We start from the raw sequence: 18,004 nt of genomic DNA, 5'->3' as shown, positions 1-18,004 counted from the left end.
CGACAACTGAGAAGCATAATGTTAAAAAATGTTATTCCAGGCAAAGGCAATTAATTTCCTTTACATGTTTGATGTAAACACACAAAACAAATCATGATCACTCAGACACATTGCTTCTTCTGGCACAGATCACATTGGCTTAGTGTCAATAAAAGAGGTTTGCAAAATTCAATATATCATATTTTATTCAAAATTTACATCTTACCACAAAGAGTCAGTTCCTTCAGTTTTTTGTTTTCTTTTTTAAGCTTCAAGGATCGCTGCAATTCTCGCCAGCACAATTGTGTCTCTCAGCACCCGTTTTAGAAAAGAATTTTTTAGCACAAACGCTGCAACTGAATGGCTTTTCTCCACTGTGTGTTCTTGTGTGGTTTCGTAAATGCGACTTTTGAGAGAAACTCTTGGCACAAACTGAGCAGGAAAAGGGTTTTTCATCACTGTGTGTTCTTCTATGATTTGTTAAAGTTGATTTTTGAGTGAAACCTTTCCTACAAACTGAGCAGGAAAAAGGTTTTTCACCACTGTGTATTCTTCTATGTTTTATTAAAGGTGACTTTCCAGAGAAGCTTTTGCCACAAACCGAGCAGGAAAAAGGTTTTTCTCCACTGTGTGTTCTTGTGTGCGTTGTTAAATGTGACTTTTGAAAGAAACTTTTGCCACAAACCGAGCAAGAAAAAGGTTTTTCACCACTGTGTGTTCTTGTGTGGCTTGTTAAACGAGACTTGTCAGAGAAACTCTTGCCACAAACTGAGCATGAAAAAGGTTTTTCACCACTGTGTATTCTTCTATGTTTTATTAAAGGTGACTTTAAAGAGAAGCTTTTGCCACAAACCGAGCAGGAAAAAGGTTTTTCTCCACTGTGTGTTCTTGTGTGCGTTGTCAAATGTGACTTTTGAGAGAAACTTTTGCCACAAACCGAGCAAGAAAAAGGTTTTTCACCACTGTGTGTTCTTGTGTGGCTTGTTAAATGTGACTTTTGAAAGAAACTTTTGCCACAAACTGAGCATGAAAAAGGTTTTTCTCCACTGTGCTTTCTTGTGTGATATGTTAAACCTGCCTTTTGAGAGAAGCATTTTCCACAAACAGAGCAGGAAAAAGATTTTTCCCCACTGTGTGTTCTTGTGTGAATTATTAAATGAGACCTTCGAGAGAAACTCTTGCCACAAACTGAGCATGAAAAAGGTTTTTCTCCAGTGTGTAATCGTGTATGTTTTTTTAAATATGACTTGAAAGAAAAGCTTTTGCCACAAACTGAGCAAGAAAAAGGTTTTTCTCCACTGTGTGTTCTTGTGTGCCTTACTAAATAAGACTTGAGAGAGAAGCTTTTGCCACAAACCGAGCAGGAAAAAGGGTTTTCACCACTGTGTGTTTTTCTGTACCCTTTTAAAGACAGCTTTGAAGTGAATGAGTCAGTGTGACATGCCCTTTCACCTTTGGCTTGCCCATCATCATCATCATCATCATTAGTATCATCATCATTGTCATGAGCATCTGATGTGTCCTCATTATGTACTTGTGATGGCCCCCGGTGGTCTTCATCACCTTCTGTTGTCACGTGATGACTTGAGCTGCTGCTTGGAGGCTCCGCCCCTCTGTTGTCCTCATTCTCATCCTTTTTTTTATCTTCAGTCTTTATAGGGACAACGTTCAGTGGTGACTTGTTGATCTCCTCCTCCTCCTTTTTGATGTGAGGCCAGTCTGGCTCCTCTTTCACAGAAAGGAGATCGTTTTCACTGACGTCTGCAGGACACAAAAAGACAAATTTGGTTTGGTCAAGTCAAACCTCAGGTGGCGACTTTGTCTTATATTGTTTCTACCGTGCTACCTTGACTTGTGCCTGCCGCACACGGAGCAATGCGTGCGACCCCGATTTGGACCGGACCATGGGGGCATTTCACAAAATTTCGTCCTACGATGTAAACCTCCCTTTAGCACAGACATGTCCAAAGTCCAAATGCGGCCCGGGGTCAAACTTCATCTGGCCCGCAGCCTCTGTAATAAAATTAATAAATTCTGGCCCGCACATATACAGTGCTTAGTTCGCTCTCTTCTTAATTGCTGTTCCTAATTTACCCACTCTGCGACATCACCCCGGGTGACCTTTACCCCCAAGTTCTAAAATGGCGACCATAAACAAAAAAAGGAAAGTTGACTGAGAGCAATATCAGTGCGCAAACAAAGTACGCATTAGATATGAAGTCTTTGGCTGAAGAGTTCACACGACGCTTTCGGGATTTTGCAGCTATTGAGGAGGATATCTCTCTTTTTTCATCACTTTTCTCCGTGGACACAGACAATGTTCCAGCCCAGCTGGAGCTCATTGAGCTGCAGTGTGACGCCGAGAGCCGCAGTCGGCACCGGCAACTTTCTCTCGACAACTTTTACCGACAGATGGATAAAGGCAGGTTTCGAGAGATTCGAGGGTTTGCTAGGAAAATGCTGAGCTCGTTTGGGTCGACGTATTTGTGTGAAAAGACATTCTCGGTAATGAACTTAAATCAGAGTCGCGTGAGGACACGGCTCACAGACTCTCACCTCGCGCATCAATACCACTGCCTTTGAGCCAGACCTGGCCTTTGTGCTGCAGTCCAGATCTCAGTATCACCCGTCACATTAATGCAGGCAAGTCATTTGTCATTTAAATAACTGACTTAATTTTGTTTTGTTCAGTCACAAATTTAGACAAGTTGTCGGTTTTCATTCCAGAATATAATGTTCATTCAACATTTATATTTGATGATATGTCATGTATATCAAATTAGTCCTGCACTTGTGGTAATCATTTCTGTTATTCAAACATTCTGTGAACATTGAACTCCCATGATGATATAATTCATGTTCAAATATTATTTGCACTCAAGACTATAATTACTTCTGTTTAAGAAAAAAAGTTAAGCAAATATTCAATTGCATGTGATGTTCATGCTTCAAATGAACCAAAATACATGTTTGATGGTTTAAATGAAAATAAAAAAGCAAATGTGAAACACAGAATCACTTGCTGAAATGTGTTTGAATATGTTGTTCTTTATGTAGTTAATGTCAGCCGAGGTCGGCCCTCCCACATTTTACAACATCAAATCCGGACCCCTTTGCAAAAAGTTTGGACATCCCTGCTTTAGCAGCACAACTGTGATAAAAGAGCATTTAAAAAGGAAGCACGTTGCGGCTGATGCCCGATTTCATTCCTGACATAGTCACAGACGTTTCTGGAAGCGAGCTGAAGTTAGCACACACAGGCTATTGTGTGCGTCTGATGGAACACCTGTTGTGGGACCCTAACTTATTAATGGGGGCCACTGGGGGCCATCGCAACATAATGTCATTGATAAAATAGGAATCCTTCAAGCGAAATATGTTTACAAGTATTTCTTTTTGCATTTAGAGATAGTTTCATCGTGGGTACTTTTTGCTTTCATGATAATCTGGATCCCAAAACAAATTAAAGGGACCCTGGAATCAGAGTCGCTATTTATTGTATGATTTACGTTTGTTTGGTTTTTTTTACCCAAAATGACATTTATCCTGCGAGTAAGTTCCGACATTACCCTTTTTATTTGTATAAAATTTCTGTTTTGAAATAAATTTTAAAACAAAATTACGTTTGAAGAGTAAAAGTTCTTACACATAAGCATTAAGCAACAACACTTTCACTCTGACTTTCATGTTGACATATTTGAATAATGACTGTATATTTTAAAGTTATCCAATATGTATTCAAATTCGACGAAGATACACCAAAATATTATGAGTTCACTGAATTATTTTGTAACCGCAATGATGTATAACAGCCAGAGGGTGTCAGTAATGAGTAACAAAGTAACACAAGACCTCCCACTGTTACGTCATCATTGTCTTTTGCATACATTATCAAGAACTATGAGTTGTGGGGGAGATCCAAACCACCTGGGCCACAGGAACTTTATTACCAGGAACTAAATGTTCCTGGCCTTGTTGGTAGAAAAGGGGGTTGTGACGTACTCCCTTTTTAAGCCCATTGTAAGCCAAAGATGAAGATGCATTCCTTGCAGCATGCGCTTGTTCACTGATGAGATCCGTGCAACCCTGAATGGATGCATTAAATGTATTTTAAATGATTGGATGGGGTGAATCTACGCACATGTGCACAAAACAGTGCAGAGCCACCGGAAGTTCATTGACTCTCACCCGACGAAGCCAGTACAAAGTTAATAAATAAATAAATAAAACCAATACGTACTTGATTTAAAAAAAAAAAGTTAATATTTTGTGTTTTATCCACTAAAATTGATCAACCGCCATTAATGTTTTTGCCGCAGTGTGCACATATTTTAGATTCAAGCAGAATTCATTCCGTAAGGAATTGGTTGAACAAGATATAAAAAACAGAAAATGTAAAATGTTAAATAATCAGTTCAAATTTTATACTGGGAAAACATGGAGTTCACCCCTCACTATTGGTTATTCTTTGGCATTTATTTTCTGCACTGATTTCATTTGGCAAAAATAAATGTTCAGCAGACCTGCAAGTAAAAGGCAATATTTAAAAATAAAGCGGCAATAACCATGGACGCATTTCCCCAAACAACTTAATGTTGTGATGCATATTTCTAACGATAGAAAGTCGTTCTATACAAAGCAAAAGAGAGTAAAACGGGTACTAACCTGCTTTGAGTGGCACAACACGAGGCTGCTTGCAACCTTCGCCCAGCAGTAGAAGATGTTGCTCGTTCTCTTCTTTTATTCCACAAAGTTCCTCTTTGTACTTGGATGTTGTTCTTTCACACATTTTCAAATGATAATTCCAAAAAATCCGCACTTGATCTCTGCTTGGCGATGAGTCATGTGCCTCTTTTCGTTAGCGGCTAGCTAGCTAACAAGCTAAGCTAACTACGCCGAAAAGCATCAACGCGCGAAGATGAGGTTTTCGGGACACAAAGACTTAATGAATGATTTCGTAGTCCTTTAGAATATCAACGGACATCCTGTGAGAAAATTACAGTCAGTTCCACACTAAACCAGAAGAATTTAGCGGTGGGATTTTTTGTTCCGGTGTGGACGGGTCGGTGGATGTGGTCGAGGTCCTTCGGAAGCTGCGCGCTTGTTAATGACGTCATGCTAAAGCACGTATTTTTCAAATATCTTTCTTTGCCTCTGTGTTTGTTTTTTACCCTGGCTGTTCTATTTTAATATATATTTTATATAATATTATAATTCGGTTGATAAAAAAAAAAAAACGAAATTAACGCCACATTTGCGCGTCAGCTCTTACGTCACTTCCGCCTATCCGCCTATGCCCCGAGTAGCCGCTGCTGGAACAGCAGTGGGACGTTTACGTTTCTCCTCCCGAACTTGCAACAATGCTGTGTTTCACTCGGGCTGCAAGATTGTATGAATATAATGTCTGCATATACTAGCAGTGCTTCTCAATTATTTCACGCCGGCCTCTACCGAGAAGAAAAAGATTCGCTCCCCCCCAGAACCAATTTTTTTTCTGTCTTTGTATAGTGATGTTAGATTGTCAATAAAATATCCCTTAACTAAGCTAAATTGATGAGAAATATAATTTTGAGAATTATTATTGTGAGGATCTCGAAACTCAGTACTCTGTTGTGCAAATATTGATGAGATGATAAATATTTACTCATACGTTTTTTTTAAAAATCTTTATTCACAGAAGCAAACCAAACACATTTATGAATACCGAAATCCATGCGATGCATCTAATTTGAAGTACTTAGCACCTGCCATGTCACTCAGGATTTTTTCACGCTTGGGAATCTGATAATGTTCTCTTATATGAAACAAATCAGTGCCTACCTTCTGCCAGGGAGTTGTGGGAAGGTCAGCTACCAGCATTGGCTCTTTGACTTGTTTGTGTTGATGTTTTTGGCAAACTTGGCATTTTTAAATCATTTCTTCTATGTCTTTGTTAATGCCCGGCCAGTAGATGGCTTCTCGTGCTCTTCTCTCACATTTCTCTACTCCCAGGTGTCCTTCGTGAAGACGCTGAAGCATGTCCTTGTGCATAGCTTGTGGAACTACAATCCTGTCCGTCCTCAGCAGGAGGCCGTCCGCCATGCACAACTGCGCTCTCATCGGGTAAAACTGAGGGCAGTTCCCTTTTGACCATCCATTGTTCATACATTGTGACTCTTTGTTCAAGACTGACAGCATAACGTCAGTAGCAGGAAGCGCGGCTGTGACCATGTTGATGTGAGCCTCAGCCTCCTCCGCCGTAACGCAGTCCTTGATGTCACTGTTAGGGTGCGACGCTCGGGATAACGCATCAGCAAGCACTATGTATTTTCCAGGCGTGTATATTAGCTCAAAATCATAGCGCTGCAATGTCATCATCATGCGTTGAATTCTGGGCATCATGTCATTGAGATTTTTCTTCCTAGTTTAAATCAGTGGCTTATGATCAGTCTCTGCTATGAACGTGGGCAGTCCATAAACATACGTGTGAAATTTGCCAAATCCAAACACTAGACCCAGTGACTCCTTTTCGATCTGAGCAGAGCGTTTTTCAGTCTCTGACATTGACCTGGATGCATAGGCTACAGGTTGCCATGTGTCTCTCGCCTTTTGCAGCAGTACGTGCCGTACATCTTTCGACGCTTCAGTGGAAATTTTGATGGATCAAAGTAGGCAAGGACTGGCTCAGCTGTCACAGTTCTCTTTAGATCTTGCCATTCTTTGTCATGTTTTGTCGTCCACTCAAAGGCGACGTTGTGATGCAGCAGCTCTCTAAGGGACTTTGTCCTCGACGAGAGGTTTGGAATGAACTTGCCCAGGAAGTTTATCATCCCCATTGCTCGCAGAAGTCCTTTTTTCTCAGTTGGAACTGGCATGTCCAGTATTGCTTGCACTTTGGTTCTGTCTGGCACCACTCCATCTGCTGTGAGCTTGTCTCCCAAGAATGTCAATTCTGTAACTCCAAACAGATATTTCAGAAATCCCTTTATTGACATTGTACTCAAGTGTGCAACGAGATTAGACATTTCTCTCGTTTTAGTTTAAGTCCATTCATTTTAACTCTTTGTAGCAGTTCCTCAAGTCTTTCATTGTGTTCTTGTTCTGTGTTCCCCCAAACAACCAAATCATCAATGTACACACGGGTTCCTTCCAGACCTTCTATGATTGACTCCATAGCTCTGTGAAAGATCTCAGGCGCAGATTTTATGCCAAATGGCAGTCTCAGAAAACAGAAACGCCCAAATGGTGTGTTGAAGGTGGTGTACCTGCTGCTTTCGGTGTCCAGCTTCAGCTGCCAAAATCCATGCGATGCATCTCATTTGCTGAAGAACTTAGCACCTGCCATGTCACTCAGGATTTCTTCACGCTTGGGAATCTGATAATGTTCTCTTTTAATGTTCTCATTCAGATCTTTGGGGTCGAGGCAAACACGTAACTCTTGGGAGTTCCCCTTTTTAACACACGTGATGGAATTTTCTTCCACTTTCTCGCTGACTCTGATCGGTGTCATTCTGCTCAGTTCCTTTTTTAATCTATCTTTGAGAGGGGCTGGGACTCTTCTCGGGGGCATGTACTACAGGTTCAGCATCTTCCTTGAGCTGTATTTTATAAGTGTAAGGTAGCGTCCCTTGTCCTTTGAAGACAGAAAAGTATTTGTTCACTATACTCTTACTACCTTCACTCTTCAACATTTTGTTGTTCTTATTGACATCCTTGCTGTTGATTTGGTAAATTCTTTTTACCAGTCCAAGCTCTTCAGATGTCCTGTCTCCAAGGATTGACTCCAGTCCACTTGGCACAATTGTGAACGTTAATTTGTGTTGTCTTTCCTTTGCTGTCACTTTTAGCCTACAACATCTCTTTGTTTTTATTGGCTGATTGTCGTAGGTTTTCAATTTCACGGGCTTGTCTGTGACTCTTTCCGGTTTCTCTTCAAGTGATTTCAAGTCTTTTTCATTAATTTTGTTTGCTTTTGCTCCTGTGTCAATTTTAAAAGTAACTAGTGTCCCATTGACAGGCAGTGGTGCAATCCATTTATCTTCTTTTACTGCATTAACAGCATGCTCTGGGTCTCCTATAGTTTGTTGTTGCACATCGCTTTCGTCATATGACACGATTTTTGTGATGTCCTGTGCTTTTAATGTTTGGTGGAGTCTATGACTTGTCTTGCAGGGCTTGGGCAACTTTCTGGTTCTACGCCCAGGCACGCCCTGCAATTTCTGGCGCCGGCCCCTGTGCACCTGCAGCTCATCAGCAACAGCATAAAAGATCAGCGCAGCCAGGAGTCAGGCGCCGGATTATCCCGTTATACCCGTGGTACTTTGGCCGCAGTTGCACGACACAGAGTGGCATTGTTGGCGCTGTCCTTGGTGCTCGTAATAACTCCGTTCTCTTATGTGCTTCCTCAAGCCTTCTTCCTGCCCGCCCAAGCCCGTGACACCACCGCCTTCCCGAGAAGACCAGACCGCGTCTCTCACCTCATCGCCCGACCTGCGCCCTCCGGACCCGCTGCCTGCGCTTGCTTCCCGCCGCGTCTACCGCCCCCTCGCCTGCCCTGCAGAACTCCGGACCCGCTTCCGCACAAATAAAATCCCATCTCATATCCAGGTTGCTCTTGGGTTCCTTTTCTCTCTCCATTACGGTTCCTCAACCCGTGACAGAATAATCCGGCCAATACAATGGACCCAGCGACCCCGGATCCCCTCAAAGAAGCCCTATCTATCCAAGGTAGGCAGCTCGGCCGCCACGAAAAAATGTTTCACGAGCTTATGGAATCGGTCCAAAATCTACACCATAAGATCACGCACCTCTCCACCCAGGTCCTATCTCTCTCTCCCTCCACCCATCCTCCCGTAAACACTCCCCCGGTCCCTTCTGCTTCCGCAATGCCCGCTCTTGGCAGCAAGGAACCTTTTGTTCCTACTGCCGAGCCGTTTACCGGGGATCTAGGATCATGTAGTCAGTTTCTCCTGAATTCTTCGTTAGTTTTTGACTTACAACCGCTAAGCTACCCCTCTGATCGATCCAAAATAGCCTTTATGGTTAACCTGTTACGCGGAAGAGCCGCAAAATGGGCTACCGCGCTGTGGGAGGCGTCTTCGCCAGTGATGTCCTCTTATGCAGATTTTTGCCAGGAACTAAGGAGGGTTTTCGATCACCCAGTCAAAGGACGCGAAGCGACCCGCAGATTGCTAGCCCTTCGGCAGGGAACACAATCCGTAGCGGATTACTCCATCGAGTTTCGAATCCTGGCGAACGAGTGTGGATGGAACGAGCCCGCTCTGAGAGGTATTTTTGTGAATGGTTTGACCGAACGATTAAAGGATGAGCTGGCGGTCCGTGACGAGCCCACCTCCCTCGAGGAGTTGGTCTCACTATCCATAAAAATTGACAATCGGCTGAGAGTGAGAAGCGCAGAAAAATCGCGGAGGGGGGATGGAAAAGCCGTTCCGCCTGTCTATCATTCTGAGCCGTCATCACCCGGCCAATTTCTGCCCTCTGCTCGCCAGGAGGAGCCTATGCAACTGGGAAGGACTGGTCTGGACGCTCAGGAACGCCATAGACGTTTGACTAATCGCTTGTGTATTTATTGTGGAAACCCCGGACATTATCTTGCTGCCTGTCCATCTAGGCCAAAAGACGGGGCTTGCCAATGAAGGAGAGCACATTGGTGAGCCAAATTGCATCTCTTCCCCTCGCATGTCTGTTCCCTCCAGTATCTTATGGCAAAGCAAATCCTTCTCAATCCCTGTTTTAATCGACTCCGGAGCAGATGGCAACTTCATAGATCAAGCCCTGGCTAAACAGTTGGGGGTTTCTTGGGAACCCCTTACTTCCCCTCGAAGAGTGGTGGCCCTGGATGGACATCTCATTTCCTTGGTCTCCCAGCAAACTATACCATTTACACTCATCATCTCAGGTAACCACAGAGAAACCATTCAGCTGTACCTCATCAATTCACCCCATGTTCCCCTAGTGCTGGGGTTCCCCTGGCTCCAAAAACACAACCCCTCCATCGACTGGAGAAACTGCTCCATTACCAGCTGGAGTGTTTTTTGCCACTCGCAGTGCCTGTTGTCCGCTGACCCGGCTCCCCGATCTTCCCCTCCGGCTACGACTCCTCCGGATCTTTCCTCGGTGCCCTCCAACTATCATGACCTCTCCCGGGTGTTCAGTAAGGACCTCGCTCTCACCTTGCCTCCTCACCGCCCTTACGACTGCGCCATTGACTTTCTCCCTGGAGCTTCCCTCCCCACCAGCCGACTGTACAACATCTCTCGTCCAGAGAGGGATGCCATGGAGACGTACATTCGAGATTCCCTCGCCTCCGGTCTCATTCGGCCCTCTTCCTCACCCCTCGGGGCAGGATTCTTCTTCGTTAAGAAGAAAGATTCCTCACTCCGCCCCTGTATAGACTTCAAGGGCGTAAATGATATCACAGTTAAAAATAAGTCCTCGTTTCCACTCATCGATCCGTCATTTGAACCTCTCTGCGAGGCCCAGGTCTTCTCCAAACTGGATCTCAGAAACGCCTATCATTTGGTCCGGATTAAAGAGGGTGATGAGTGGAAAACGGCATTCAACACTCCCTTGGGTCATTTTGGCCTCACAAACGCCCCTGCGGTGTTCCAAGCCCTCATGAATGACATCCTGAGAGACATGTTGAACCGGTTTGTTTTTGTCTACCTAGATCAGGGGTGGGCAATTATTTTTTCCATGGGGCCACATAAGAAACATAAAATATTGTGGAGGGCCGGGCCAAAAGGCTGAACTCAATTCTGCATAATATTAATTGTATTTCTTTTTTAAAAAGCAGTAAATAGCACTGTTTTGACAAGCTGGCAAGAGTATATATTAAAGTTAAGCAATGAAACTAAATACCAAATAAACTGAAAAAATGAGGTTGCCTTACAAAAATTTATTCATTCAAATTTCTCAACACAATGGTAGACAAAATATTAACATTTTTTACTATTTGTGACTCATATTAGTAAACATATTCTGTCACATTCACTTCAAAACACATTTTGAGTTCCATATACTGTTGGATAGTTGTGTAAAGGTTCTGAGCATTTTAAAGACATCACAATATTGTCTTTTTGCACCAAACATTTAGCAAGATACAACATATTGACTGTCACTGAACTGTGATTTTGAGAAAAAGTGTCCCAGTTCATTGTTATCTGGTGCCTTACAGTAACATGCCTACATTTGTGGTCTAACATTTGGTGTTTCAATGTTCATTTTTCTTGTTCAGTGAGAACCAATCAGTCAGAACCAAGACTGGTCACTTCTGTGAGCTCCAGTCCCTTCATAGTTTCATAAAGAGAATTACTTCCCATATCTAAATTAGGCCATTTAAAAATACATGACTTTTTTAAAATTTATTTCAATGTATATTTAAGCTTGCTTATGTAATAATACAATATTTATTCAATTATTTTAATGTGTAAAATTATCAACAATTTAAACCTTTTTATTTCACACTTGAATGTTTCTTAACATATTTGTTCATTTGAATATGTATGTAATTTAAATTATTCCATCCATCCAGCCATTTTCTGCCACTCATCCAGGGTCGGGTTATTGAATTAATTTTTTAGTATTTTTTATAATTCAATATTTATTTCAAGATCAGGACTCTTCTCAATGAGTTCAATATTTATAAAATGTTTCTATATTTGTTATTAATTGAATTAAGTCTGTATGTGGTTTCCAATTTTAATATTTCCCTATTTCATTATATAACTAATCCAATGTATAAAAAATATAATATAGCATAAAAAAAAAATATTTGGTATATTTGACAAATGATTTAAGTTTTTCCGAAGTGAGATTCTGCTTAACAACAAACCCCAAACGCTTGATAGAGCTCAACCTAGAAAGTGTATTTAGCCAGTCAGAAATTTATTCAGAAAGTGTAATATTAAATGTATGTGAGGGCATATTTGAAGAGTTTGAGTTTTGTTCAATGGACCATTCATACACGAGCCAGCCTAACACAGCAAGTAAACCAGCGCTGACTCCAGTCGCCATCAAGTTGCCAACTCCTGACATTCCAAAACCTTTGAGAGAAACTGAGACTATTCGCGTTTCTCTTTCTTGTTCTTTTTATCGTTCAACTTCTACATCTGTTTTTCACCTTTTCACGCAGCGTAATGAAAGCCAGTTGAGCAAGTGGAACAAGTGATTTTATTGATGATTGTGGAAGGCAACGATTTCATAAGCACCGTTTCTTCTCACACCTTTTCCATTAAATTCGATTAAAAAGACAACTGAAAAGCATAACGTAAACAAATGTTATTCCAGGCAAAGGCAATTAATTTTATTTACATGTTTTATGTAAACACAAAAAAAAATCATCACTCAGACACATTGGTTATTCTGGCACTCATCCCATTGGCTTAATGTCAATAAAAGAGCTTTGCAAAATTACATTTTTCAAAATCACATTTACATCTTACCACAAAGAGTCAGTTCCTTCAGTTTTTTTTTTGTCCATTTTTTAAGCTCCAAGGGTTGCTGCAATTCTCGCCAGCACAATTGTGTCTCTCAGCACCCGTTTTAGAAAAGAATTTTTTAGCACAAACGCTGCAACTGAATGGCTTGTCTCCACTGTGCGTTCTTGTGTGGTTTCGTAAATGTGACTTTTCAGAGAAGCATTTCCCACAAACTGAGCAGGAAAAAGGTTTTTCTCCAGTGTGTGTTCTTGTGTGACTTGTTAAATATGATTTTAGAGAAAAGCTTTTACCACAAACCAAACAGGAAAATGGTTTTTCTCCAGTGTGTGATCTTGTGTGTTTCATTAAAATTGACTTTACAGAAAAGCTTTTGCCACAAACTGAGCAGGAAAAAGGTTTTTCTCCACTGTGTGTTCCTGTGTGTTTTATTAAATTTGACTTTGAAGAAAAGCTTTTCCCACAAACCAAACAGGAAAATGGTTTTTCTCCAGTGTGTGATCTTGTGTGATTTATTAAATCAGACTTTCGAGAGCAACTCTTGCCACAAACTGAGCAGGAAAAGGGGTGTTCTCCACTGTGATTTCTTGTGTGTTCTGTTAAACTTGCCTTTCGAGAGAAGCATTTTCCACAAACTGAGCATGAAAAAGGGTTTTCTCCAGTGTGTAATCGAGTATGTGTTTTTAAATTCCACTTCAAAGAAAAGTTTTTGCCACAAACTGAGCAAGAAAAAGGGTTTTCTCCAGTGTGTGTTCTTGAGTGAATTATTAAATGAGACCTTCGAGAGAAACTCTTGCCACAAACTGAGCAGGAAAAAGGTTTTTCTCCACTGTGTGTTCTTGCGTGGCTTGTTAAATGTGTCTTTTGAGAGAAGCTTTTTCCACAAACTGAGCATGAAAAAGGTTTTTCTCCAGTGTGTGTTCTTGTGTGATTTGTCAAAAATGACTTTACATTAAAGCTTTTGCCACAAACTGAGCAGGAAAAAGGTTTTTCTCCACTGTGCTTTCTTGCGTGCCTTGTTAAATGCGACTTTTGAGAGAAGTTTTTTCCACAAACTGAGCATGAAAAAGGTTTTTCTCCAGTGTGTGTTCTTGTGTGACTTGTTAAACTTGAATTTTGAGAGAAGCATTTTCCACAAATTGAGCAGGAAAAAGATTTTTCAACACTGTGTCTTCTTGTGTGGATTTTTAATTGAAACTTTTGAGAGAAACTCTTGCCACAAACTGAGCAGGAAAAAGGTTTTTCACCACTGTGTGTTTTTCTGTGCCCTTTTAAAGACAACTTTGAAGATAATGTGTCAGTGTGACATGCCCTTTCACCTTTGGCTTGCCCATCATCATCATAATCATCATTAGTATCATCATCATTGTCATGGGCGTCTGATAATGTGTCCTCATTATGTGCTTGTGATGGCCCCCAGTGGTCTTCATCACCTTCTGTTGTCATGTGATGACTTGAGCTGCTGCTTGCAAGCTCCGCCCCTCTGTTGTCAAGTCAAGTCAAGTCAATTTTATTTGTATAGCCCTTAATCACAGACAGTCTCAAAGGGCTTTACATAGCCACAATCGACATCCCCGATCTTAACCCCCAGGAGGGCAAGGAAACACTCACAAAACCTCATTAGGGGAAAAGTGAGAAACCTTGAGAAGGGACCACAGATGGGGGAATCCCCCTTCCAGGATGACCAGGCTGCAATGGATGCCAACTGGGCAACATTTGACACATACAATGATGCTATGCAATAATAGATGAGATAATATAAGAGTCAATTGAATGAAGTGCTGCAGGAAGATGACTTCAGTGGAGTGGGTCCTCATCCAGGGCCGTAATATCCATGGCAGCATATCCGAAGATGAGCCTTCGATCTTGTACCGGTCAGTTGGTGTAAATTCAGTACAGCCACTTCCAAGTGAATCGCCATCACCTAATTCGGGGAATTGGGAACAGAAAAGAAAGAACAGAAATAGCAAACAGGCCAACAAGTAGTTCAATGAAGTGCTGAAATATAAGGAAATCAGAAAAGGCGCTGCATGAAGACGACTTCGGCAGAGCAGGTCCCTTCCCGGTTCGTCAGTGCCGTAATCTTCAAAGCATGTCCCCATCACCTAATTCCCAAGCAGGGGAAGGAGGGGGCAGAAAAGAGAATAACCGGCAGTAAACAGGCCAACAAATAATTAAATTAGATGCTAAAAGTATATAAATAAATTGATCAAATGTCGCGCTGCAGGAAGACGACATCACTGGAACAGGTGCATGCCCAGTTGGTCAATGCCTTAAACTTCCTAGTGGGTCACCGTCACCTAATCCCCCAGCCGGGGGAAAAGGGGGCAGAAAAGAAAACAAAAGAAAAAAAGCGGCAGTAAACAGGCCAACAAATATTTCAGCTAAATGCACAAGAGTATAAATGCGTCTTTAATAGTGTTTTGAACATTTCTACTGAGGTGGCGCCTCTAATATCTGAGGGAAGTGCATTCCAAAGCATTGGTGCCCGAATAGAGAACGCTCTAGAACCTGCGGACTTCTTTTTGGCTCGCGGGATCACTAAAAGACCAGCATTTTGTGAGCGAAGGTTTCGGGACGGAACATATGGTACCACGAGGTCAACGAGATAGGAAGGTGCTAAGCCGTGCAATATTTTAAAAGTAAGTATCAGAACTTTAAAATCACATCTTCCGAGGACCAGAAGCCAATGCAAATTGGCTAGTATCGGGGTAATATGATCAAACTTTCTCGTCCTCGTCTTTTAATACTAGACATGGGGAGACCCGAGAGCAAAACGTTACAATAGTCGAGGCGAGACGTAACAAACGCATGGATTAATCTCTAATCCTCTAATCTCGTTGCACACCTGAGTACAATGACAATAAAGGGATTTCTATTCTATTCTATTCTAAGATTTCCGCGTCACACGTTGATAGAATTGGGCGAATTTTAGCAATGTTACGCAGATGAATAAACACAGTTTGAGTAATATTTTTTATGTGCATTTGAAACGACATAGTTGCGTCAAATATAACGCCGAGATTTTTTGTTGAATCCTTTTGGGCAATATTATATTTATCGATACTCAGAGTGGTGTCTTTGAAAAGGTACCGATGACGCGCTGGTCCAATGATGAGCATCTCGGTTTTATCTGAGTTAAGACGCAAAAAATTGAAAGACATCCATTGTTTAATTTCGGCAAGACATTCCTCTAATTTATCGCAATCACGCGGATTCGTTATATCCAACGGCATGGATAATTGCGTATCATCAGCATAACAATGAAAACTAATGTTATATTTCCATATAATATCACCAACCAGTAGCATGTAGATGCTAAACAAGAGAGGTCCAAGTACCGATCCCTGCGGAACTCCACGTGATCTTACAAAGATCAGAAGTCGCATTGCCATGAATTACACGGTGCGTCCTCTCCGACAGATACGAATTAAACCAAGAAAGCGCTGAACCTGAAATGCCAACACACGTTTCAAGGCGTTTTAATAATATGTTATGCTCAACGGTATCAAAAGCGGCACTAAGATCGAGTAAGAGTGTTAGAATAATATTAAGAGGTTATTATACATTTGCCGTGATGCAGCTTATTTTAATATGTAGTGCATATAACATGTTGCAGTTTAATATAGTGAACTATGCTGAGTGTTTGCAGTGTGACGGGGTGATACAGGGAGACACCTCTACTGCAGGGAGGTGTCTGCAATTGGCGGGGCGGTGGCACTTCTTCAGAAGTGAGGTTGAAGTAAACAACATCTTGAAGAGCCCTGATAAGTTGGCATCGAAGTCTGAAGCAAGCAACTGGGTCCTGATAAAAGATGTTGACGTCAAAGTCAGCTGCGATCCATGGCGACACCCCAATGATAAACCGGACTGAACCAGCTTTTGAGAAGACGAACTGTACCACCCTTGAGTGTAATCTGATTCCCCGATGTTATAAAAGGGAATGTGTGAAAAGCATCGAGGAACGGGAGGGGAGATAAAGTTGTCAAATAAACTTTGTTTAACCTTTCTGTCTCCACAAGAACTGTTTGTCTCTCCTTTTAGCTCACGAACACTATATGTCAAATTGGCGAACCTGACATACAATTGGTCCTTCAGAGCCGTGGACCCAACATACTGGAGGCGTCCAGGGGCGAAGCCGACGACCGAGGACAATCGTGGCCACAACAAGGATTTATTTTTTATTTTTTTCCAGGATTTCTTTTCTTTTTTTGTTTTTTGTTTATCTTTTTTTTATTATTTTTTTGGACCTGGTCCTCGACTTTGCTACTGGATGCTGAAAGTTGAAGGGCGGCTGCGGAGAGAGACGTTCAGCTCATCTTGGGTGAGTGTGTGAAGTCCGAATGTGATGAATGAGTGTGATAAATGTGGGCATTTGAAGGGGTACGTAGTTAAATTCTGCGTTAACAGGAGGGCGGACTCCTCTGCAAGTAAGTAGTTAAATTCCGTGGGGATATTGTGGGGACTAGACAGAGTAAGTCTTTAAAACTGTGTAAAACCGTAAGAATACTAGTCAATGTTACGTGAAGAGACAGAGATAGTCTATAAAACTGAGAGAGGATAACAGGGGTGTATCCTCCACGCGCGTTTGAAAGGGGAAAAAAGAGAAATAAGGGGAAAAAAGACGAGGGGAAAAAAAATAAATAAATAAAAAGGGAAAAATAGTGTGAATGTAAAAGGGTGCATGGAGGCTTGCAACCTCATTTTGGAACAGGAAATTTAACTGACAACTGTCTGGGAAGCAGAAGCTTGGGAATTACCTAAAACAGAGTAATTGTCAGCCTGTTCAGGGATTGGAGAACAGTTTAGGGAAAAATGGGGAAATCAAACAGTAAAAAAAGCTAGCAAAAACGATCCGAAACAACAATTGACGTGTAAGGACTAGAAATTTATAGAAAGCCAATGTCCGGAAAAAGTAAAACATTTAAACTCATGGATAACAAAATATAAATTCGCTGGTCAGCTTAGTACACAAAAAATAGTCGACTTACAAAATAAAACGAAGAGAAGAAAGAGAAAAAAAAAAGAGGTGAAGAAGCAGCTACCAAGCCATTCATAGGTGTGGCTGTGTGTGCGCTGATAGATAACGTTCTGCGAGGCAACATCCTTGCAGACATGTAACAACAAAGTCTTATGCAAGAGAAAATCTATGGCTAGAAAAAGGAGCTACTTTGACTAATGGCATATATGTCAGTTCAGATAAAAAAAAAAAAAAAAAAAACAATTCTTCCCAAAAATATTTTTCGCAATATTGACACATGTTGTCACACACATGTCAAACAGGAGGGATGGTATGGTAAGACAAACCAAACCAATTTTATACAACATATGGGTTTTAATTTTTTCTCAAAAGATTTTTTGAAGAGCCTGTATGATCTGTGCTCGACACAATTGTCAGGGAAACATAAGCCCAAAACGAGGACAGTTTCCCCAAGCAACATACACCTTGCGCATTGTAAGAAGGTCATCTCAACCGAGACACCCGGCAAGGGGAAGGTAGGCAAGCCTGGTGACTAGGTGGGGGCAGATCAATAGGATCTGAAAACATTTTAGGCCAGTGAAGAACTATAAGCCACCCTACCCTATTA

At 41.6% G+C, this 18,004-nt stretch overlaps 1 protein-coding gene across 1 annotated transcript; it reads right to left on the bottom strand.

Annotated features, from left to right (window-relative positions):
• Positions 1-250: 250 nt before the first annotated feature.
• LOC148342019 (uncharacterized) lies at positions 251-17,964 on the bottom strand. Its single transcript, XM_088288031.1, has 3 exons — positions 17,891-17,964; positions 12,518-13,338; positions 251-1,053 (listed from the first exon to the last, which is right to left on the bottom strand). Exons 1-3 carry the CDS (start codon positions 17,962-17,964, stop codon positions 251-253), a joined length of 1,698 nt encoding a protein of 565 aa, XP_088144157.1.
• Between the last annotated feature and the right edge of the window lie 40 nt (positions 17,965-18,004).

This window comes from Idiotropiscis lumnitzeri, chromosome 2, assembly GCF_059441095.1.
Source record: "Idiotropiscis lumnitzeri isolate Australia: NSW breed Sydney's pygmy pipehorse chromosome 2, RoL_Ilum_1.0, whole genome shotgun sequence".
Classification (NCBI taxonomy): Eukaryota; Metazoa; Chordata; class Actinopteri; order Syngnathiformes; family Syngnathidae; genus Idiotropiscis; species Idiotropiscis lumnitzeri.
Note: the sequence above shows the minus strand (reverse complement) of the source record. Positions and strands in the feature narration are given on the sequence as shown.